We start from the raw sequence: 21,427 nt of genomic DNA on the forward strand, positions 1-21,427 counted from the left end.
TTAAAAGATTAACATTTTTGAGAAAGATTCAAGGTATGTTTATATGCTTTTGTACGCACATTTACACTTTTATAGTTTACCACTCCATCTATGTATATGTTTCGTTATCATTTGCATTAATGTAACATCCCTGACAACAATCCGAAGGACAAAACTGTTTATTTTTTCATATACTGATTGTTAATTTGTTATCATAATAACTATCCTAGTACATTTGACTGATATAATTACTATTAGTGTGTGTATATCCGATTGCGCGCGAGTACGTATCGTTTTTTTTTTTTTTTTTTAAATTTTTAAAAGGGCTAGATTGTGAGTATTGATACGTTTAGTTAACTCTTTTAGTTTTATGTTAAGTACTACTTGTACTTATTGATGGCTACATAATCATTGATTAGTGCTGGGAAGAGTCCATGAGTCACCAATGCTTAAGGGATTTTTTTGGGTCAACGTTTTAAGGGATTTTGTCTCTAGATTGCTCTGGTTACCTATGTATATAGCTATGTAGGGAGTTCAAAAACACAACAAAAAATTTATGTATTTGTAATTTGGGTTAAAGCCATCACTGGTTTTCGGGGTCAATTCCACCTTATATATATATATATATATATATATATATATACTACTATTCGACTTTTAATATGTTTTCTTTTCTCGCATGAGAAGGCGGTCGAGTCAATCAAATATTTAATTTTTCATAGTCCAATCGACCGATCGTATCTTCTCATAGTTGCATATCACTTTTCTCAAACCTTCATATTGACTTGAAAGCAGGGACTTGGACACATAATTTTCTTCAGAAGAAGATTGAATATCTCGCCGTCATCACCATATAGGGTTTTCTTCTTTTCCTTTTCTGGTAACCTGTACATCTATTGTTTTGTGCGAATATATTGGAACAAGTTGGTTTACTAGTAATTGTTTCTAAATTGTTAATCAATAAGGCAATGTTTATGATAATCTGCTGTTAAAATATCTCATTAATTTGTTGTTCATGTCTTTATCTAGTAAGGGAATAACTCATAAAACTGAGTCGTTTTTTTAATATATAGTAAAAGACTAAAAGGGTTGGATTTTTTATCTTAAATAAGACCATATGATTTGAGTAAGAACACTTTAAGACAAACAAAGTTTATTACACAACTAACAGAATTGATGGGTATGGACATAAATCACATGCTACTAACCAATAAAATGAGTGTGTCGGTTTTCACCTTTTCAATATTTCATTACACTCAAAATATATAATATATGATAATTTTTTTACCGGCCATGATTAATTAGCTTTACTTCCCATTAAGTAGAGTTAGAAAGCTTCATGGGCGAGGCGAGGATTAATATTCATGTGTCTAAAAAAAAGTTGACAAGATGGGTCATAAAGAGGGTAACACAATTAAACTTTCTAAAAGATTATCTATGAATGTAACATCTAAATTTTAATTATATTATACTCATATCCACTTTTTATTTTATCTTCGTAGCTTACATCACATCAATGTCGTCGTACTTAATATATTGGAAAATCAGTTTGAAGTATGACTAGTAATTTTACTTGTCTAGTTTTTCATCAATTTGACTGTCGTCTCACTTATTCACTTTCACTTATTCACTTTCACTTATTCACTTTCACTTATTCACTTAACGTTTCAAATCATTTAAGGAAAGGAAGAACATATCGTGGCCACTATAATGGGTTGTGATCAGTTAGAAGAATATCAGGAATATAACTCTAAATTAGTATCTAAATAAATAGTTAGTAAGCTATTTTAAAATATTAGCATGCAGAAAACAGAGATCCTCATCTTATTCGTGCATAGACCATGCATCTTGTTTTTTTTTTTTTTTTGGTCAAAGTTCTGAGACCATCTTTAATAAATATCCATCCCTAAAAGAATGAGATAAATGAAACATCACGACACATACAACGTCGCCATGTACGATAAAATTTATATAGATATCACACAGATAATAAAACAGATCGTGAAAGTTTTTAAAGCCACTCTGAACAAACAAAATTCGCCTGTCAAATAAATTGTTTACTTTATTTCGATTTATCTAAAAATTAACTAATGTACGGTGGACATATCGAATAGCAGTTCTGTTAATAAATTTAGGATGTCCAATCACTTTTGTACGAAGTTGTAGTAAACTACTTTACTTGATTAATATTTGAGATAACGGAAACAGAACAGGTCCAAGTCTTTCTTTCTCCTGTGAGGATACTTACGCATATATTATTCAAGATTCAAGAACATGCCTAGGATTGGACGACTTAAGATTATTATTATTTTTCTAGATAAAGTGGAAATGAGCAAGTGGGTATTTAGGTAAGTTAATATCCAACAGTGAGAAGGTGAACTTGGGTCTCAGGTCATAACTTTTAAGCCCATTACTGATTCGTGTCCCCAATAATCATAACCGATGGGTCCATGCACTGATGCACGTAGCAAACACCCGCTTCACCCACAACGAAAACCACAACCACAACAACGCACAATTGTAGGCTTGTAGCAACTTTTCTTCTTAGGAAAGAAATGAGATCGTACGTGTCTTTTAGTTGATTTCCTTTCATTCATTAATTACATTTTGCATGATCCAATTTTAGGTTAGTTACGGTGTTGTTGGATTCCATTTAACTTCCACTGAAAACAAAAAGTTTAAAGGTAACTAAACTTGATATCCATTGAAATCACAGTTTCAAGATTGTTATCCCACAGAAGAAAAAAAATGACTATTTAATTGCTATTTCATTCATTGTTATTCGGGTGAAATTTATTCATTAAATACCAACTAATTGTTATATTAAATAAAATCTCATAAGCTTAAAACTGTACTATGAGTTACAATTGGGATCTTGGCCTAACAAAAAGCAACAACTACTAAAGAGCACTTATATGATACTAAGAGACTTACTATACATATAAGTTGAGCACATATAAGTTTTAGCAATTTGTTATTGGGTGACCATTCATAAAATTATGCGAAAAATAGTTGAGCGTTTTCTATAGTAAAATAAACACTAATTGAATCGTATCATCAAAAACTCTGGTTTGGTTGATAACTTGATATAATCATAACTACATCGAGCGTTGCAAAATTCAAGATGAACTTTCATCAAGAAAACAATCGATGGTGAACAATATACGAGTTGTTAAGTTGAATATTACTGTGATCATATATGGTAAAAAGATTTTAAGCTTTAAAGGGTGGGCCAATATAATGTTGGGAGAAGCTCTTGGGCTGTCGACTTAGTGCGATCACTTGGAGGAAGGAGACGAAGATGATTGAAGGTGATGATATAATATATAAGAAGGAACATTTTAATTTCTTTTAAAAAGAATGTTTTCTAAATTGGGTTGTCAAGATAATATTCCCTTTATTGTTGAATCGTGGTGTGTGTTGCAGTCATAGATTCTTTAGTACTAATGAATATACTATAGGTTTGGTGGTTATTGTGGATTTATGTGTGCGTACTGCGTAATATGAGTGGGTATAAAAAGATAAGGGTCTTTTAATGTGTCCCCATGACGAGATTTGTGTCTGTGTAAGATCCAAATATTCCTCCTTTTTAGTCACTGACGCCACCCACCACTTCATCATCACCTTGTGAACATTTACTTATATATATGCATGTATGACTGTGTTATGTAAAGATGATAAAGGTTATCAATGTGTGTCAAAGTCCATCCCACATGAGAAAAATGAATTTTGAATCAGAATTGTTTGAACGTAGCTGGACTAAACCAAGATTAGTATAATTGATGCTGAGGTTGTAACAAAAAATTGTAGTGCTAATGATGATGACTCACAAACTCACAACAAGGATTCGTGAAATGACTTATGAGATGAGCTTATTTAACTTGTACAATAAAGAGTGCGGTTTATGGCCCGGCCCGAGTGAGATCAGCCCAGCCCTTAAGTGGCACATTTACACAATGTGCTAGAAACCTTCTCATGTGATGTGAAAGAACCGAAGAAGGCAAAACATACACAACAGTGAGCCAAAGATAAAGAAGATACTTATAATTGAGAAAAATGTTGATTATTCTTATAGAATAATGTTGCATAGCAAATTTATCTCCTCCTCTTATTTACACTCAAAATGCATTCTGATTATCAGATTGTGTAATAACGCCAATGTAGCAATCAAATCGAATCCTACCAAATATAATAATATGCCAAAAAGATTTCTAAAAAGTTGTATGTCTAGTAGTTTTCCAATTGTCAAAAATACATGAAAAATATTGACAACAAACCCATGGAAACAAACAAGCTAACACACTATCATTAAAATATTACAGACAAAATAGTTTTAAAACTTATCGTTACAAGCCAAACATTAATTAATTTATTTACACTGTAATCCCACTTTGGCATTTCGAGAAGAAGAGAGGAGATGATGGAGGAAAGCAAAACGAAGACGTATTGCGTGACTGGTGCAAGTGGATACATCGGTTCTTGGTTGGTTAAGTCTCTTCTTGAAAGAGGCTACACAGTTCATGCCACTCTCAGAGATCTTGGTATCCACTTGTTTTACCAAAATCGAATTTTAAGTGTCTTGTTTTTATATCGAATCTCAGAAGAACGAACCTTAAAGAGCCTTTTAAAATACATATGCACTAATCAGTTCATTTTACTAAATTTTGGACTGTTTTGGAGACTTGGTTAAACTAAACGCTTCCTCGGTTCTTCCGCTGACACAGCAAAGGCTCAATATTTTCAATCTAAATGGAAGGAAAATGAACGGCTTAGATTGTTCCGAGCGGATCTTCAAGATGACGGCAGCTTCGACGACGCCATCAAGGGCTGTGACGGCGTCTTTCATGTCGCCGCTTCCATGGAGTTTGATGTCTCATCAGATCACGTCAATCTCGGTATGCGATCTTTTCTTTTCATTGCACCCGTCCTCCCTTTTTTTTGTGTACATTTCCTAAACCGCTATAAACCGGATCAACCCGTTAATATTGCAATTTAACCGAAACAAACCGGATTTTGCTGGACTGGAATGATGTAGAGAGTTATGTCCAGAGCAAAGTCATAGATTCGGCGAGAAAAGGCGTACGGAATGTACTAGGTTCTTGTCTAAAGTCAAACTCAGTCAAAAGAGTTGTCTTCACATCATCCATCAGTACTCTCACTGCCAAAGATGAGAATGAACGGTTGAGATCTGTCGTGGATGAAACTTGCAAGGCTCGTGTTGATCATGTCCTTAAAACACAAGCTAGTGGATGGGTAAAAATACTATTACAAACCAATAGTATAATTTCATTACATATTTTTCATTGTTCCAGCGTCATTAACAGGGTTTAAACTTCTTATGTGCTACAGATTTATGTACTATCGAAGCTCGTATCAGAGGAAGAAGCATTTAGATATGCAAAAGAGAGAGGAATGGATCTTGTTTCGGTCATTACGACTACTGTTTCTGGTCCATTCCTTACTCCTTCTGTCCCATCAAGCGTTCAAGTTCTCTTGTCCCCAGTTACAGGTGTGTGCATATATATATATATATTAAACTTTTTTCCATTATCCCATTATCATATATAAGTTAAAGCGTTTGGCTTAAATAACCAGTTTGATTTATTTACATTGTATAACAAAACAGGTGACTCAAAGTTGTTTGCGATATTATCAGCTGTGAACAAAAGAATGGGTTCGATTGCTTTAGTACACATTGAGGATATCTGCAGGGCGCATATGTTTTTGATGGAGCAACCAAAGGCTAATGGTCGATATATATGTTGTGTTGACAATATTGATATGCATGAGTTGATGCTTCATCATTTCTCTAAGGAGTATATTTGTAAAGTTCAAAAGTAAGTTCTACAATCTTTAATGTTTCCATCAAGTCTTCTTTGTTTTAGACTAAAGATTTTGAAAACTATATATTATTCTTGATTTGTAGAGAAAATGAAGATGATGAAGAGAGACGATGTATGAAGCCTATAATTTCTTCAAAGAAGTTAAGAGAACTGGGGTTTGAATACAAATACAGTGTTGAAGAAATTGTTCATCAAACAATTGATGCTTCCATCAGTTTTAAGTTTCCTACCTTGAACCACAAACTCAAGCATTGAGAATGTGCAATCAACAACAATTATCTTCTTTGTTTTGCTGGATTGAACTATTGCGATTCTTAGAATCTATTAATAAAGTGTTTTCAATCCCAACAAATTTTAATGGTCACTGTATACATTTAATAGTCTTAAAATATCGTTTGAACTTTAAAATGACGGATCCTACTAGTTCATATTGTAAGTTCTAGTACTTCTAGTTAGGTAGTCACTTTTTGATGTAAGCTAGATTCGTCTCAATGCATTTGAAAACTATATATTAGCAAGGCCGAGGCGGTATCCTAAAAAAATCTGATAATAATAATGACATCTCTAGTGAACAAAGAATCAGAATAAAAATAAAATATTATATTCTAAAACATATTTTTTGTTTTAAAAGATTGTTTACCAAATTTTTAAAACCAGTGTTTTATAACTTTTTTTTTTTGAGAAAACTACCGTTAAGTAAGGGACACAGCTCATATATAACTCAAAAATGTTATCAATTATAACCTAAGTTGAGTAATCAAGCGACTTGTTTCAATATTTTTTTTTAATTTCTAACAACAATACTAATTTCAAAAGAAACAAAAAGTCACAATCTCAATTTATTAAAACATCACGTTTAGAACTTAGAAGGTTAAGAGAAAAATAATAAAAGCATTTACTCATTTTGTTAATAAACATCATGTTTGCAAATGCTTTGAACGTTTCTACTTTCTATAATAAAATTTTGTCGTAAATTCGCATTGTAAACAAACTCATAAGCTATTGAATGTTTTTTCTTAAAATGAGGCCGGAGGCGAAGGCTTCATATTGCCTAACGTAGGCACGGCTCTGTATACTAGCTACGATTTATGTTCTTGTTCGCCCATCGGTTCAGTAAGGAACAAAACATGACCATAGCAGCATGTTTTGGTGTAATTGGTGTAAGCCAAATTTTCAGTTTTGAACTTTTTGTTCTTCTCTGTTCAAAATTTTGATTAATTTTATCATATTTTTTTGGGAGTAGTACGTCATGTTGTATAGTATGTCATCGGTAAATAAATGGTTTCAGCAATAACACAAACTCTAATCTCGATTAAAAACTAGATTCTTTAAACTAGTTGAAGAGAGGTTCTAGCTTTTAAACCCATGGCACTATATATCAGCTGTACCCGCTAATTTCATATTCATTTATTAGAGTTCATTTATTTTTTTGGTTAATCATTTATTAGAGTTCATTTAGGTACAAAGTGTCTTACACGAAGTAGGCAAAAAGCATAATTATCAATTTATCTCTCTTCCTCAAGACTTTTCATAGTATGGTTTACCCAGTTATTGTCTCAACTTAAGCATTTTACCAATATCCTCCATACGTGAAACAAAAGGTCCTACTGGTAACCATTAGAAGAACAAAAAAAAAAGAATAAAAAGAACAATACAGAATGGAATAAACAGTTTTTGAGGAATGAAAGGAAAATCTGCAGACAATGAACTAAATAGTAAATGGTAACCAAACAATAAAAATATATTTTTAAATATAGTAAATATTAAATAAATCAAATTCAATATTAATACTAATACTACTTCTAATGTATATACAATGAATTTTTTTTTTTTTAAATTGTAAATTAAATTTTAGATATGTCATATGTCATATTAATATTTAATATTAACCTACAATACAATTTTAAAGGTAGTTTAATTTTTTTTAGTTTTTATTTACGATATAAACATGAGTCTTTTAAATTTATTTTACTATTCATATATGGTTTTCAAATAGCCTTAAGATTAGTTCAACATGAAATTCATATCAAAATTATTTTGTCTGTCAATACATTATGAAAATTATTATATTAGAAAATTGAATATTATTAATAAATTTATTTTTTATTTATTTTAAAATATAAAAACGAATTTTAATATTTGTTTTTTTTCTGTTCTATTTGTTCCTCATCAATTTTGGGGAGGAACACTTTTGTTCTATTGTTCTTTATTTTTTTTAGAATGTAGAGGAATGTAAAGAAAAAATTATTACTATCAAATAGTAAAAAAATTGTGGAATAGAGAGAAATATCACATTTCTCTTAGTTTTTTTCCTAAAATGTGGTCACCAATTGAAGCCAAAGCCTATTTTGACGATGCCGACGCTCTTCAACCTCCCTTCTTTTCTATTTTGTGCACCCATCCCCTACTTCACTTGAATAATACTATAGCCAAATTACCTAATTAAGTAAAACACACCCATACCAATCATAAATTCCACTTATAGTCATTTTGTTTTCGTTAACAGGTTTTTTTTTCCCATCTACAGTGGCAAATTGAAACAAAATTATGAACCAAAACTTGCCATTAATTTCATCAAAAGATTTGATGAGATAATTAAGGTTTGCAAATTAGCACAAAACAAGGAAGCAAAGCTCGAGAATTGAGCAAATAAAGCTCCTCAACATGTGTATACAACCCAACCTTACCGGCCAAAGAATCAAACCCATTCAACAACGACCCACTACTCATCTCCTCTAAATTCTCCATCGGCCGATGAACCCTCCCGGCGATCACACGACACACAATCAACGCCTTCCTATCACCACCACCATTATCTCCGATCACAATCGACTCGAACGCTCTCTCACTCGTCGACGCCGTAAAAACCCCAATTCCGTTATTCATCTCCCGTTTCGACGAGAACCCGTTCCTTATAATCCGGCAAACACAACACTTCTCCGAAGAACACAGACTCGTCGACCCGTTAATCCCTAAAGCACACGCGACGGTGGTGCCGTGGAACCTGAGCAGCTCGTTTCCGTCGGCGATACATCTCGGGTGTTTCTTTTGTAGCTTGCTCGCTCTGATCTTCACCGTGTCTCTGTATTCCTCGAATCTTGCTAAGGTCTTTTGCATATTGTGCACTTTCAAAATCCTATCGATTCGTCCGCCGTGATGCTCTGTCTTTAACCAGCTTGTTCTGCATATTATCTCCACTATCTTCCTCGACGAGTCTCCTTCCATTAGCTCCGTCACTGTAAGTTTTGGATACAATTAAGAAACTCTGTAACCTAATTGTGAAATTCTAAGATGAAAGTTACAAACTTTGCTAAAAAGTATGAAACTTTGGAATTCAAAAGATGAAAGTTACGAACTTTGCTAATAAAGTTAGAAACTTTGGGGAGCAATGTGATTGATTAGTATTTTACCGGCGTGTTTGGTGAGATGGTGAGCTTCGGCAGCTTCGATTTTGGTAAACTTGTCGCCGCATTTATGGCAAGAAACAGAGGAATTGTCTCCATTAATGGAGGAGTCTCTCTCCCTTCTGCTCTGGTGCTGAAACCCTAATCCTTCCCTGTCTCTATCTGAAACAGCTGCGGAAGAAGCCTTTCTCGAAGCTTGGTTCCGGCGTGAAGAAGAGTAATTCACCGGCGTCCCTGGCCTCAGAGTCCCAACGAGTTCTGTTGCTCCGGTGATCTTGAGCTCGCAGGTTGAGTTGCTAAAGATAACATCGTGAGTAATGGGATTGAGAAACTCGCTGCTTCCTATGGAACGAGGGCTAGAGCAAGGCGGCTTCTCCATATGTTGTTGTTTGCTTCCATTGATTACGTCTTTGAGATTGGCTATGGATCTCGAACAGCCGGACCGGCCACCGCCACCGACGCCGCATGAGGAGGAGGTTGTTCTCTTGGTGGAGATTGTAGCGAGCTCTTTCTTGGATCTAGGGTTGTGGACATCGGAAGAATCAGATTTGCAAGGGAGAGACTTCTTTAGTGAAAACCAAACACTGGGCAGCTTCTTCTTCTTGTTTTGAGTGTCGGTGTTGTCTCTCTCAGTCTTCTTCTTCTTCGTCTTCTCGCTTCTTGTGCTTGAAGCTTCCATTTTTTTTTCTCTATTCTGTTCTCCCTTGAAAAGACAATGAGAACGAGAAGCAAAAACAAAAAACGTGAACTTAAAAAAGGCAAAATTTGAAATGAATTTTTGAGAGTTTCTAATTTTGAATTTGAGGGAGAGAGAGAGATAGTAAAGGAGGGGAAACAGTCAAACAGATAAGATAAATAGTTAAATACAATATGAAAACAAGAAAATAACCCCCAAAAAAACTATGTTTTAGAGTCCCAATAATACTTGTTTTCTTCGTCGTTGTTGAATTCATTATGTATTGAATACATGGTTTGATGATTGGTTTAGTTATATTAAGAGTCGTAAATATGGACAGCACAACGCAAAGTACAAACCAAAGCGGAATAAAGGTCGGAAGTAAATGTTAGAGCATCATTAGTAGGAGAACGCTGATACTTTGCTCAACAAAAAAAAAAAATATATTTTAATATATTAAAAATTACAAACTGACAGCTGTAAAAAAGTAAAGAGTAATGTTTCTAGCCAGAATAACTGAAGTAACCTTCTTTCTCTTCTTTTCTCTTTTTTGTATATTTTCATTTATTTTTAATAAGAAAAATTGTGGGAAGTAACGATGAGTAATAATGGTCTTAGTTAACATAAAAAGGATGAAACAAATAGTGTGAAATCGGATTAATGGTGATTCTATTTACCTCTAATATATTTTTTTTGTTTGATACGTGAAAGACAACAAGTATCGTACTCATGTAACTTACCTATCTATGGGACACTATTTGACTCACGAGGCCACAGTATGATTTGGTTGTCTAGTGTCTACTGACTAAACATACGCGTATTGTATAATTTCACATTTCCCAAATCTAATGCTTCCAATAGGTTGCATAGATTTGCGGTTTTGTATTGTATTTAAACTATTTAAATCTTCACGTACTGTCGGACCAGTAGATACTTCCACTATATGTGTTTGTCCTTCGAACAACCATTCCAGTCAAGAAACAGGAAAAGATTGCAAGTATTGATTTGTCAATACCAACAAGTACAAAAATAAAATTTAACTGGCTTAGAGATCAAGTGCGTATTATTGAGAGATATTTCATTGACATATCTTCAATGCGGGCAGAAGATTCTGTATACAAATATTAATGCTTAACAGTAAAAGCTTATATCAAATGAGTTGCATTTTAGTTTTATATGTAAACGTATTCTCCTTGAGTTGACTACTCTGCCTCCAAATTTAAGTTACACCTAAAAATTTTTGTAGTTAAAGAATACTCTCATCATTTGGGGTTTATAGCTTTAGTGTAGAGATTTTAGTTTTCTTATATAAAAATAGTGGTGAAGAAGTATTTATTTCATATTTTTGCATAAAGAATAGTACTATATCATTTCGACATTAAATCTAAAAAGTTGTCTGTTTTCATAAATTTCCAATCACTTTTTCCTTCTCTTAAATGAGTCTTTTTTTTTGGGTCGTCACACCAATAATGATAAAATGTTGTGATTATTAAGCATTAAAGACATTTCCACATCCTACAGTAAAGAACATCAACGTGTGATCCACCGTTCCTTTGTATGAAAGGTTGGTAACATCATAACACCATCCCACAACGTTTCATGACATACACACACTTTTTCGAATGTTTGATGTCTCTATTGGTTTCACTTTCTTTGTTATTCCATATGATATTCGGAGAGATTACAAAAAAAAAAAAGAACAAAAAATCATAGCTTGATTCTGAAATCTATTGACAGTTGTAATTCTTTTGTCGCGTACTCTTAGGACGTGACTGGTTCAAACGCTGCGGTTGCGGGAGATTGCGGAAGCGGACGATTGCAGTTTCAAGCGTTATGAAGCGTTTTGAACGATTGGTTTAGCGGTTTAAAATTGGTGCGTTTACGGGAGGTTTACGACTGGTTGACCAGCGGGTGCAATAGCGATTGGAACATAATAAATGTGATATATAATATATAAATGTTTAAAAACACAAAAATTTTAATTAAACTTGATTTATAATTTAAATTTATTAAAAAATACTAAAATATTTATTTAAAAAACAAATAAAATTCATATTGAAATACTTATTCCTTAATGCATATGGCTTTTCACCAAAACTTTAATTAAGTAACTTGATAAATGACAAAACATATGCTTTAGATCGTAAATCTTTTCTCTTTTCTCTTAGATCGTGGGTCAGTAGTTGCATCGGTAGGAATGGTTAAGTGAGAGTTGAAAAGAGTCACTGGTGATTTGTTTTAATATTTTCACAAATAATCTTATTTTTAAAAAATTTCTGATGAAATATTATATTTATTTAGACTTTTTTGAACTTATGTGCGATTTATCATTAAATTTACATCAAGTTTTCCGGGTTATTGTTAATTGGAATATTATTTTCTTCTAATTGTTTATTTTGTAATCTCTGTAATCGTATTCGTACTTCATTTTCTCCCATCCTTAGGGCCTGACTGGTTCAAACGCTGCGGTTGCGGTTGCGGGAGATTGCGGAAGCGGGCGATTGCGGTTTCAAGCGTTATTAAGTGTTTTGAATGACTGGTTTAGCGGTTTAAAATTGGTGCGTTTGCGGAAAGTTTACGACTGGTTGACCAACGGGTGCAATAGCGGTTGGAACATAATAAATGTGATATATAATATATAAATGTTTAAAAACACAAAAAAATTAATTAAACTTGATTTATAATTTAAATTTATTAAAAAAATACTAAAATAATTATTCAAAAAACAAATAAATTTCATATTGAAATATTTATTAATTTATGCATTTGGCTTTTCACCAAAAATTTAATCAAGTAATTTGATAAATGACAAAACATATGCTTTAGATCTTATCTCTTTTCTCTTAGATCGTGAGTCAGTAGTTGCATCGGTAGAAATGGTTAAGTGAGAGTTGAAAAGAGTCACTGGTGATTTGTTTTAATATTTTTCACAAATGATCTTATTTTTAAAATATTTCTGATGAATTATTATATTTATTTAGATTTTTTTGAACTTATGTGCGATGTGTCATTAAATTTACATCAAGTTTTCCGGGTTATTGTTAATTGAAATATTATTTTCTTCTAATTGTTTATTTTATAATCTCTGTAATCGTATCCATACTTCATTTTCACTAATCTTTAATGAGTAAAATGGTTAGATAGAAGATATAACACAAAACAATTTTATTATCATTGATTTCTTTTAATTTTTTTGTAAAAAAAAAAAAAAATCCAACCGCAATCGCCCGCAACCGCAAACGCTTGCGGAAAGCAGCTTTTGGAATTCAGTGGTTTGAAGCGGTAGGGAGCGATTGGGAGCGTTTTATGTGATTGGTTCCAATCGCTAGCAACCGCTACCACCCGCAAACGCAGCGTTTGCGGGAGGTAGCGGGAGAACCAGTCAACACCTTAGGGCCTGACTGGTTCAAACGCTGCGGTTGCGGTTGCGGGAGATTGCGGAAGCGAGCGATTGCGGTTTCAAGCGTTATTAAGCGTTTTGAACGACTGGTTTAGCGGTTTAAAATTGATGCATTTGCGGGAGGTTTACGACTGGTTGACCAACGGGTGCAATAGCGGTTAGAACATAATAAATGTGATATATAATATATAAATGTTTAAAAACATAAATTTTTTAATTAAACTTGATTTATAATTTAAATTTATTAAAAAAATACTAAAATAATTATTCAAAAAACAAATAAATTTCATATTGAAATACTTATTTCTTTATGCATTTGGCTTTTCACCAAAAATTTAATCAAGTAATTTGATAAATGACAAAATATATGCTTTAGATCGTAGGTCTTTTTTCTTTTCTCTTAGATCGTGGGTCAGTAGTTGCATCGGTAGGAATGGTTAAGTGAGAGTTGAGAAGAGTCACTGGTGATTTGTTTTAATATTTTTCACAAATAATCTTATTTTTTTTAAATTTCTGATGAAATATTATATTTATTTAGATTTTTTGAACTTATGTGCGATGTGTCATTAAATTTACATCAAGTTTTCCGGGTTATTGTTAATTGGAATATTATTTTCTTCTAATTGTTTATTTTATAATCTCTGTAATCGTATCCGTACTTCATTTTCTCTCATTCTTAATAAGTAAAATGGTTAGATAGAAGATATAACACAAAAGAATTTCATTATCATTGATTTCTTTTAAGTTTTTTATTAAAAAAAAAATTCCTACCGCAATCGCCCGCAACCGCAAACGCTTGTGGGAAGCAGCTTTTGGAATTCAGTGGTTTGAAGCGATTGAAAGCGATTAGGAACGATTGAAAATGTTTTATATGATTGGTTCCAATTGCTAGCAACCGCTACCACCCGCAAACACAGCGTTTGCGGGAGATAGCGGGAGAATCAATCAACACCTTAGTCTTAGTCTAGCCTCTAGACTAATCGTATAATTTGAAATTCGCTCCCTCACTAGTTAAAAAAACTTAAAAGGATAGGGAAATATATATTACTTGACAAGAAAAATTGTTTGGGCCGAATGATGTGAAACTAGAAAGAAGGGCTTTCAATTAAATAAGCCCATATAAGTAAATCAATCCATTGAAATTATTGGAGGACCAATAAAAAATGACCAAGCGGTGGTGTCGTGTCCGTTAAACTTAAAAACAATCTAACGGTCAGAGTTATCGATCTATGCAGTGTGATTTCATTGGTCAATTGATACTTTCTTCCACCACTCTATTATTAATAATAATACTCATGGCGGGGGGGGGGGGGGGGGGGGGGGGGCGGGGGTTCTGCTGTAACGAAGTTTCTCAAGTACGCTTCGTTTCGTTACTCTTTTTTTTTTTCTTCTTCTTCTTCTTCTTCTTCTTTCTTTGTTCTTCTAGAGCTGTAGAAATGGTGGGTCGGGGAAAAACACTAGGATCTGGTGCGGCGAAGAAGTCGACATCTCGTAGTAGCAAGGCTGGGCTACAATTCCCTGTTGGTCGTATCGCTCGGTTTTTGAAGGCCGGGAAGTACGCCGAGCGTGTTGGTGCCGGAGCTCCTGTCTATCTCGCCGCCGTTCTTGAATACCTCGCCGCCGAGGTGAATCAAAATCATTTTCATCGCCAATTTAATTTGCTTCTTTTTCAAAAAAAAATTGAAATGGATGGGTTTCACATATCTCTAGTGTTCTGGATTTGTGATTTCACTTTTTAAATTTTCCATTTTTTTTTTTTTTTTTTTTTCGTTTGAATTTTGTCAATTGATTGCGAATTCGAGAATTCTGATTTAAGTTTCCCTAGCAGATCTTCGTTGTTGTTGTTAATTAAATCTGTGCTTTCAATTTTTGAAAAATGGTTACTAGCAATTGAGCTTAGTGTGCGTTATTTGTTTGAAGGTACTTGAGCTCGCTGGGAACGCAGCGAGAGACAACAAGAAGACACGTATAGTTCCACGACACATTCAGCTTGCTGTGAGGAACGACGAGGAACTAAGCAAACTACTTGGAGATGTGACTATTGCCAACGGAGGAGTGATGCCTAACATCCACAATCTCCTTCTCCCCAAGAAGTCTGGTCCTTCCAAGCCTACTGAGGAAGATTAGGCGCTACTCCTCTTATAAAAACAAAGACATTGATTCTCTCGAAAATGGTTTATATATCAGATCATGCTTAGGAGTTAGGACTGTCTTTTGCTCTTATCTAATTGCTTATTTGTTGTTGTTGTTTTTACTCAGCAGCAGCAATGAAAGCTGTGTGGTTTGTACTAGATGTAAGGATAACCTTGTTTCACTTTGTGTGAATATATGAAAGAAAATTGTTCTATCTCAGTCTCTGGCTCAACTGTTTTAAGCAATTCAGTGGCTGGTGAGATGAATCCTTGCCAAGTGTAAAAAAAAAAACTCAAATCTCTTCTGCAATTACGGAGCATATGCAATGATAGAGTGGTGCTCGAATTCCTGGAGCACTTACGTAGATAACCAACCTACCCATTAGCCCCAATAATAAGGGTGGGATCAAAGAAGTATGAGACAAATGGCGTGGGGTTACATTTCTGAAGTAAAAGATGAACAAGACCTCCAACCTTGCGACATTCCAAGCGATAATTAGTTACATTGTTTTCTGACCTTTGAAAGAAATGGTTTAACCTGTTGTTATCTCAATTGCTTACCTAATTTGGCTCTTTATGGAATGTTGTTTGGGATGGCTTTAGGTTTCTTATAAATAACTTATCCTTTGAAGGTGTCTCATTCGGAAGAATCAAAGATCATGGCAGAAGCACCTATCATTTTTTTTCATTTTCTTTTTTGTGCAAAAGCACCTATCTATTTCTGTAAAATATACGGAACTGAAACAATACTTATTTGGATTTTGATGTATTTGCTAAAACGGAGCATGCACGAATTTATGACTTCTGTGGTTTCTAGAACTTAACCCGTGGCCAGCATTCAGCTCTCCAATGTTTTCCAAACTGACCATATATAGATGCATGCTTCTAGCTAGGTTTGGATAGAAATTAGTTTGCACGGTTGCACCACACGCCAGCATATGCACCTAAGACCTAAGACCTAAGAAGTTTTTTTATATGATTCAGTGCAGTAAACAATGATCTCGGCAATATTGTCACTGCGTACAATCTACCTTTACTTGTTTCCATGAGTATGACCAAATTTCATAACACGGTGATTAACATGGAAATTTTCAATGTTTCAATCTGGAGTAAAGAATAAATCAACACACTCTAATCTTATTCAAATGTTCATACAAAAGAAAAACAAAAAAATCTTATTTAAATAACTCATTCCCTTTTTCCATACAAGTGGAAATCATTTTGACTAATACGTTTGATCATAAAGAAAAAGCAATACATACATAAATTAACTTCCAGTGCAACTTAAAATACTAATGCACCAAGTCCAACCAGCAAAGTGGAGCGTTTCTTTTAGTTTACGAAATCAAACTTTCGAAAGTCGTGGTTGCATGATGTATACTATGGAACCATAATCAGCCAATTTATATTACTAATCCTTCCATTTATTTCTGCAAGCAAAACTGGAGTTGGAGTTCAATAATGGATATTCCCCTCAGGCCCTCTCGATCGCTCATGGAATCTTAAATGGTAAGTACAACTGGTTATTATTTGTTTAAGTTTGAAGATGAAATTTGGTAAATATATATAATTTAATTTAATTTATATACCATTTTGGAAATATTATCTGGATATTATTTAAAGTTTTGTAATATTAACAATGGAATAAAATAAAAGACCATGCAAAAGTTAATATATGCTACGGCAATCGGCCATTAATTTGCGAGTGTCAAAACTTTAGAAACACAGCAGAATCTTGTGTAAACGAAAGAATTTTTGATCATGTAAAAATACCCCAAAAGTTTGATGTATAACTAACCTAAGCAAATTTTAAATAGTTTGTGGCTTGTTCTAAACAAATCTAATTGTTATACGTGAAACAACATGTAGGTTAAATACCATCTTACCGCTAGCGTGTTTCTTTATTGTAGATCTCAAAGGTCCTTTTGAAGTTGGTGTTGTCTCTGCTGGCTGGTTCTCTCTATATGACATCTCTCTCCAACATCTTCAACTAAATCACCATGGAGTGTTTGTCCCCAATCATTGGTGAGATTTTGAGTTCAATGTACAACTCAAGGTACTCACGATTCGCTAATGCCTTTAAGTTCAAATCAAACGTCAAAGCTCTGAATGATTCACTCGAGAGATTGAAAGAGCTTAAGGGTAACATGAATGAAGACCATGAAACTTTGCTGACCAAAGATAAACCCTTGAGACTCAAGCTATTGCGTTGGCAAAGAGAGGTAGAAGACGTTATCTCCAAAGCACGGTTAAAACTTGAAGAACGGGTTTCATGTGGATGTGGTATGTCCTTGAGATCCAGGCTGAGTAGGAAACTTGTCAAGATTCTCAATGAAGTGAAAATGCTTGGGAAGGATGGCAGAGAGTTTGTCGACATGCTTTCCGTGGATTCTACTCCGGAAAGAGTTGAACATGTTCCAGGGGTCACAATTGTTCATCAAACAATGGCGTCAAATATGTTAGTCAAAATTAGAGATGGTTTGATAAGCGATAAGGCTCAAAAGATTGGTGTTTGGGGCATGGGAGGAGTAGGAAAAACGACACTGGTCAGGACGTTAAACAATAAGCTAAGGGAAGAGGCTGCTGCTCAACCATTTGGCTTGGTGATCTTTGTAATAGTGTCCAAAGAGTTTGATCTAAGAGGAGTCCAAAAGCAGATTGCTGAGAGACTGGATATTGATACCCATGTGGAAGAAAGTGACGAGAAATTAGCAAAAAGGATTTATGTTGGACTGAAGAGAGAGAGAAATTTTCTTCTCATTCTTGATGACGTTTGGAAACCCATTGATCTGGATCTTTTGGGCATTCCACGAACGGAAGAGAACAGAGGTTCAAAAATCATTTTGACTTCCAGGTTTTTAGAGGTCTGTCGCAGCATGAAGACAGATCTTGATGTCAGAGTGGATTGTTTACGTGAAGAAGACGCTTGGGAATTATTTTGCAAAAATGCAGGGGAAGTTGTGAGGTCAGACCATGTTAGGCCGATTGCAAAAGCCGTGTCACTTGAATGTGGTGGATTGCCTCTAGCTATCATCACTGTTGGAACAGCTATGGGCGGAAAAAAAAATGTCAAGCTGTGGAATCATGTCTTGACTAAGCTAAGTAAATCAGTACCTTGGATCAAGAGTATTGAAGAGAAGATATTCCAGCCACTGAAATTGAGCTACGATTTTTTGGATGGTAAGGCAAAGTCTTGTTTTCTCCTTTGTGCTTTGTTTCCTGAAGACTACTCGATTGAAGTCACAGAGCTTGTAATGTACTGGATGGCTGAAGGATTCATGGAGGAACAAGGTTCTCACGAGGACTCCATGAACGAGGGAATCACAGTTGTGGAGAGTTTAAAGGATTATTGTTTGTTAGAAGATGGTGCTCGTAGAGACACAGTTAAGATGCATGATGTTGTCCGCGATTTTGCCATATGGATCATGTCTTCCTCACAGGATGATTGTCATTCCCTTGTCATGTCTGGTACAGGTTTGCAAGAGATTATACAAGATAAGTTTGCTCCTTCTCTTCGAAGGGTTTCTTTGATGTACAATAAACTAGAAATGCTTCCTAATCTCACAGAAGAGTACTGCGTACAAGCCTCAGCCTTACTGCTACAAGGCAACTATGTTCTGAAGGAAGTACCCATTGGATTCTTGCAAGCATTTCCAAATCTTCGAATCTTGAATCTAAGTGGGACTCGCATGAAGTCGTTTCCTTGTTGCTCTCTTTTGCATCTTTCCAGTCTTCATTCTCTCTTCTTCAGAGAATGTTTTAACCTTGTAGAACTACCTTCACTCGAAACTCTTGCCAAACTTGAGCTACTTGATCTTTGTGGCACTCATATCACGGAATTTCCAAGGGGGTTGGAAGAACTGAAGAGCTTCAGACACCTTAACCTTTCACGAACCCTTCACCTTGAAAGCATTCCAGCTAGAGTTGTTTCACGGTTATCAAGTCTAGAGACACTAGACATGACATCAAGTCACTACCGTTGGAGCGTACTTGGAGAGACACAGAAAGGGCAAGCAACACTTGAAGAGATAGGATGCCTCCAGCGTTTACAAGTTCTTTCTATCAGGGTCCATTCCTCTCCATTTCTTCTAAATAAGAGAAACACTTGGATCAAAAGATTGAAGAAATATCAACTTGTTGTGGGCTCTCGTTACATTTTGCGTACAAGACACGACAAGAGGAGGCTAACAATAAGTTACCTCAATGTATCACAAGTATCCATTGGGTGGTTGTTGGCTTCAACAACCTCTCTAGCACTAAACCATTGTCAAGGGATCGAAGCAATGATAAAGAAATTGGTCGTTGACAACAAGAGTCTCAAGAATTTGAAATCTCTTACGATTGAGAGTGTTATCATCAACACAAATTCTTGGGTTGAGATGGTAACCACTAAAGCTTCAAAACGATCCTCTGAAAATCTAGACCTTCTTCCAAATTTGGAGGAACTTCATTTGCGTCGCGTTGACTTAGAATCCTTCTCAGAGCTACAAACACACCTTGGGTTGAGACTGGAAACATTGAAGATAATCGAGATCACCATGTGTCGCAAACTTCGAACACTACTCGGAAAGGGAAATTTCTTGACTATCCCAAATCTGGAGGAGATAGAGATTAGCTACTGTGACTCGTTGCAGAATCTACACGAGGCTTTCTTATACCATGAACCTTTCCTACCAAATTTACGTGTCTTGAAATTGAGAAACCTTCCAAACCTTGTGAGTATTTGCAACTGGGGAGAGGCTTGGGAATGTCTTGAACAGGTGGAAGTGATACACTGTAATAAGCTGGATTGTTTACCCATAAACTCTACCTGTGGAAGAATCAAGAAGATTAAAGGATAATTGAGTTGGTGGGAGCGTTTGGAATGGGAAGATCCCGCTGCTTTAATCAATGCTGAACCTTTTTTCAATCCAGTGAAAGAAGTTCCTCTACTTGTATTATCATAGCAGATTTAGCAAGGCAAATGCTATAAGAGTTTGTTTGATATTCCAGACCCATCCTAAGAGTGTTCGTTCCCCTCTCTGTTTCTCTTTTTTTTTGTTCTTTTGGTTAACTTTGTTTGAGTCTATCAAGTGTGAATGTGCAAAACTTTTCAATAAATATATACTGTGAGTCAAGCTTATATTGCATTTCGTTAGTCATTACACCCCAAGAAACCAAGTTGTATTAACCTCGTGCATCTATTGACCCGGTATTCTTAGTCACACTCACACATAACTATAAGAATCGTGTAGATTCATAGGACAAAGAAACAGAGCTATAAGATCAAAACAAACCAAGATAGTGACAAGCTTGAACTGAAAATTATGGCAGCAATGAAAATACTTTGTCAATATCACCACATGATCTAAATGCAAGCAAAACAAATCCCCTTCCTCAGAGGACATGCCTAAAGTGCAATCTCAACCCGATCGAAATTGAAGCTTTAAGCTAAAAACAATTATACGTATCTAGTTAAACGTTGATAATATAGAGCTGATTTCGATGCTATTTCCTAGAGAAACACTATTCAGTTTACCTTTAGTAACAGCTACAGATCAATAAAAACACAAAAGCCGTTTTTTTTTTAATTGCAAAAAAGAAACTGAAAGTTCAGTGCTGTGAAACAAATCATCCTCGAGTTTTATAATGAAATCTGAATCTAGAGTAACAGAGTCAACCGCGGTGAACATGATGAATAGCCACGGTGTAGTTTTGAACCAAAGAAAAGGGTGATTTTGGTTTAAAAAAACAAACAAAAAAAATCCACTTTTGCCATTTGCCGACGATTTACTGTTTTACCGACACATGCTGATGCTGTTACCTTTTTTTTGTTTTTGTTACTCGTTAAGTCTTTAAAAGCTTATGAAAATAGTTCAAATTTTACATACACGTACGTACTATATATGCTACGAATAACAAAGTACACTTCTTGTTGTATAGAATGTAGACACTAGATAACATAACTTTTCTAATTTTTTTAACAGAAAAATACGGAGTATATCTTTTCAAAT

At 34.7% G+C, this 21,427-nt stretch overlaps 4 protein-coding genes across 4 annotated transcripts; 3 read left to right on the forward strand and 1 right to left on the reverse strand.

Annotated features, from left to right (window-relative positions):
- The first annotated feature begins 4,052 nt into the window (after positions 1 to 4,052).
- Positions 4,053 to 6,174, forward strand: LOC104722206 (putative anthocyanidin reductase). The gene is made up of 6 exons (XM_010440342.3): positions 4,053 to 4,520; positions 4,704 to 4,874; positions 5,015 to 5,232; positions 5,329 to 5,488; positions 5,606 to 5,816; positions 5,906 to 6,174. The coding sequence occupies exons 1-6, from the start codon at positions 4,397 to 4,399 to the stop codon at positions 6,075 to 6,077; spliced, it is 1,056 nt and encodes a 351-aa protein (XP_010438644.2). The 5' UTR covers positions 4,053 to 4,396; the 3' UTR covers positions 6,078 to 6,174.
- A 2,193-nt stretch (positions 6,175 to 8,367) lies between these two features.
- On the reverse strand, positions 8,368 to 10,003 carry LOC104722207 (uncharacterized). Its single transcript, XM_010440343.3, has 2 exons — positions 9,233 to 10,003; positions 8,368 to 9,058 (listed from the first exon to the last, which is right to left on the reverse strand). Exons 1-2 carry the CDS (start codon positions 9,903 to 9,905, stop codon positions 8,418 to 8,420), a joined length of 1,314 nt encoding a protein of 437 aa, XP_010438645.1. The 5' UTR covers positions 9,906 to 10,003; the 3' UTR covers positions 8,368 to 8,417.
- Positions 10,004 to 14,559: 4,556 nt separating this feature from the next.
- LOC104722208 (putative histone H2A.3) lies at positions 14,560 to 15,654 on the forward strand. Its single transcript, XM_010440344.3, has 2 exons — positions 14,560 to 14,927; positions 15,223 to 15,654. The coding sequence occupies exons 1-2, from the start codon at positions 14,598 to 14,600 to the stop codon at positions 15,427 to 15,429; spliced, it is 537 nt and encodes a 178-aa protein (XP_010438646.2). The 5' UTR covers positions 14,560 to 14,597; the 3' UTR covers positions 15,430 to 15,654.
- A 1,214-nt stretch (positions 15,655 to 16,868) lies between these two features.
- LOC104727721 (NB-ARC domain-containing disease resistance protein) lies at positions 16,869 to 20,571 on the forward strand. The gene is made up of 2 exons (XM_010446799.2): positions 16,869 to 16,943; positions 17,345 to 20,571. Exon 2 carries the CDS (start codon positions 17,435 to 17,437, stop codon positions 20,273 to 20,275), a length of 2,841 nt encoding a protein of 946 aa, XP_010445101.2. The 5' UTR covers positions 16,869 to 16,943; positions 17,345 to 17,434; the 3' UTR covers positions 20,276 to 20,571.
- Positions 20,572 to 21,427: the final 856 nt, after the last annotated feature.

Source organism: Camelina sativa, chromosome 11, assembly GCF_030686135.1.
Source record: "Camelina sativa cultivar CO46 ecotype springtype chromosome 11, ASM3068613v1".
NCBI lineage: Eukaryota > Viridiplantae > Streptophyta > Magnoliopsida > Brassicales > Brassicaceae > Camelina > Camelina sativa.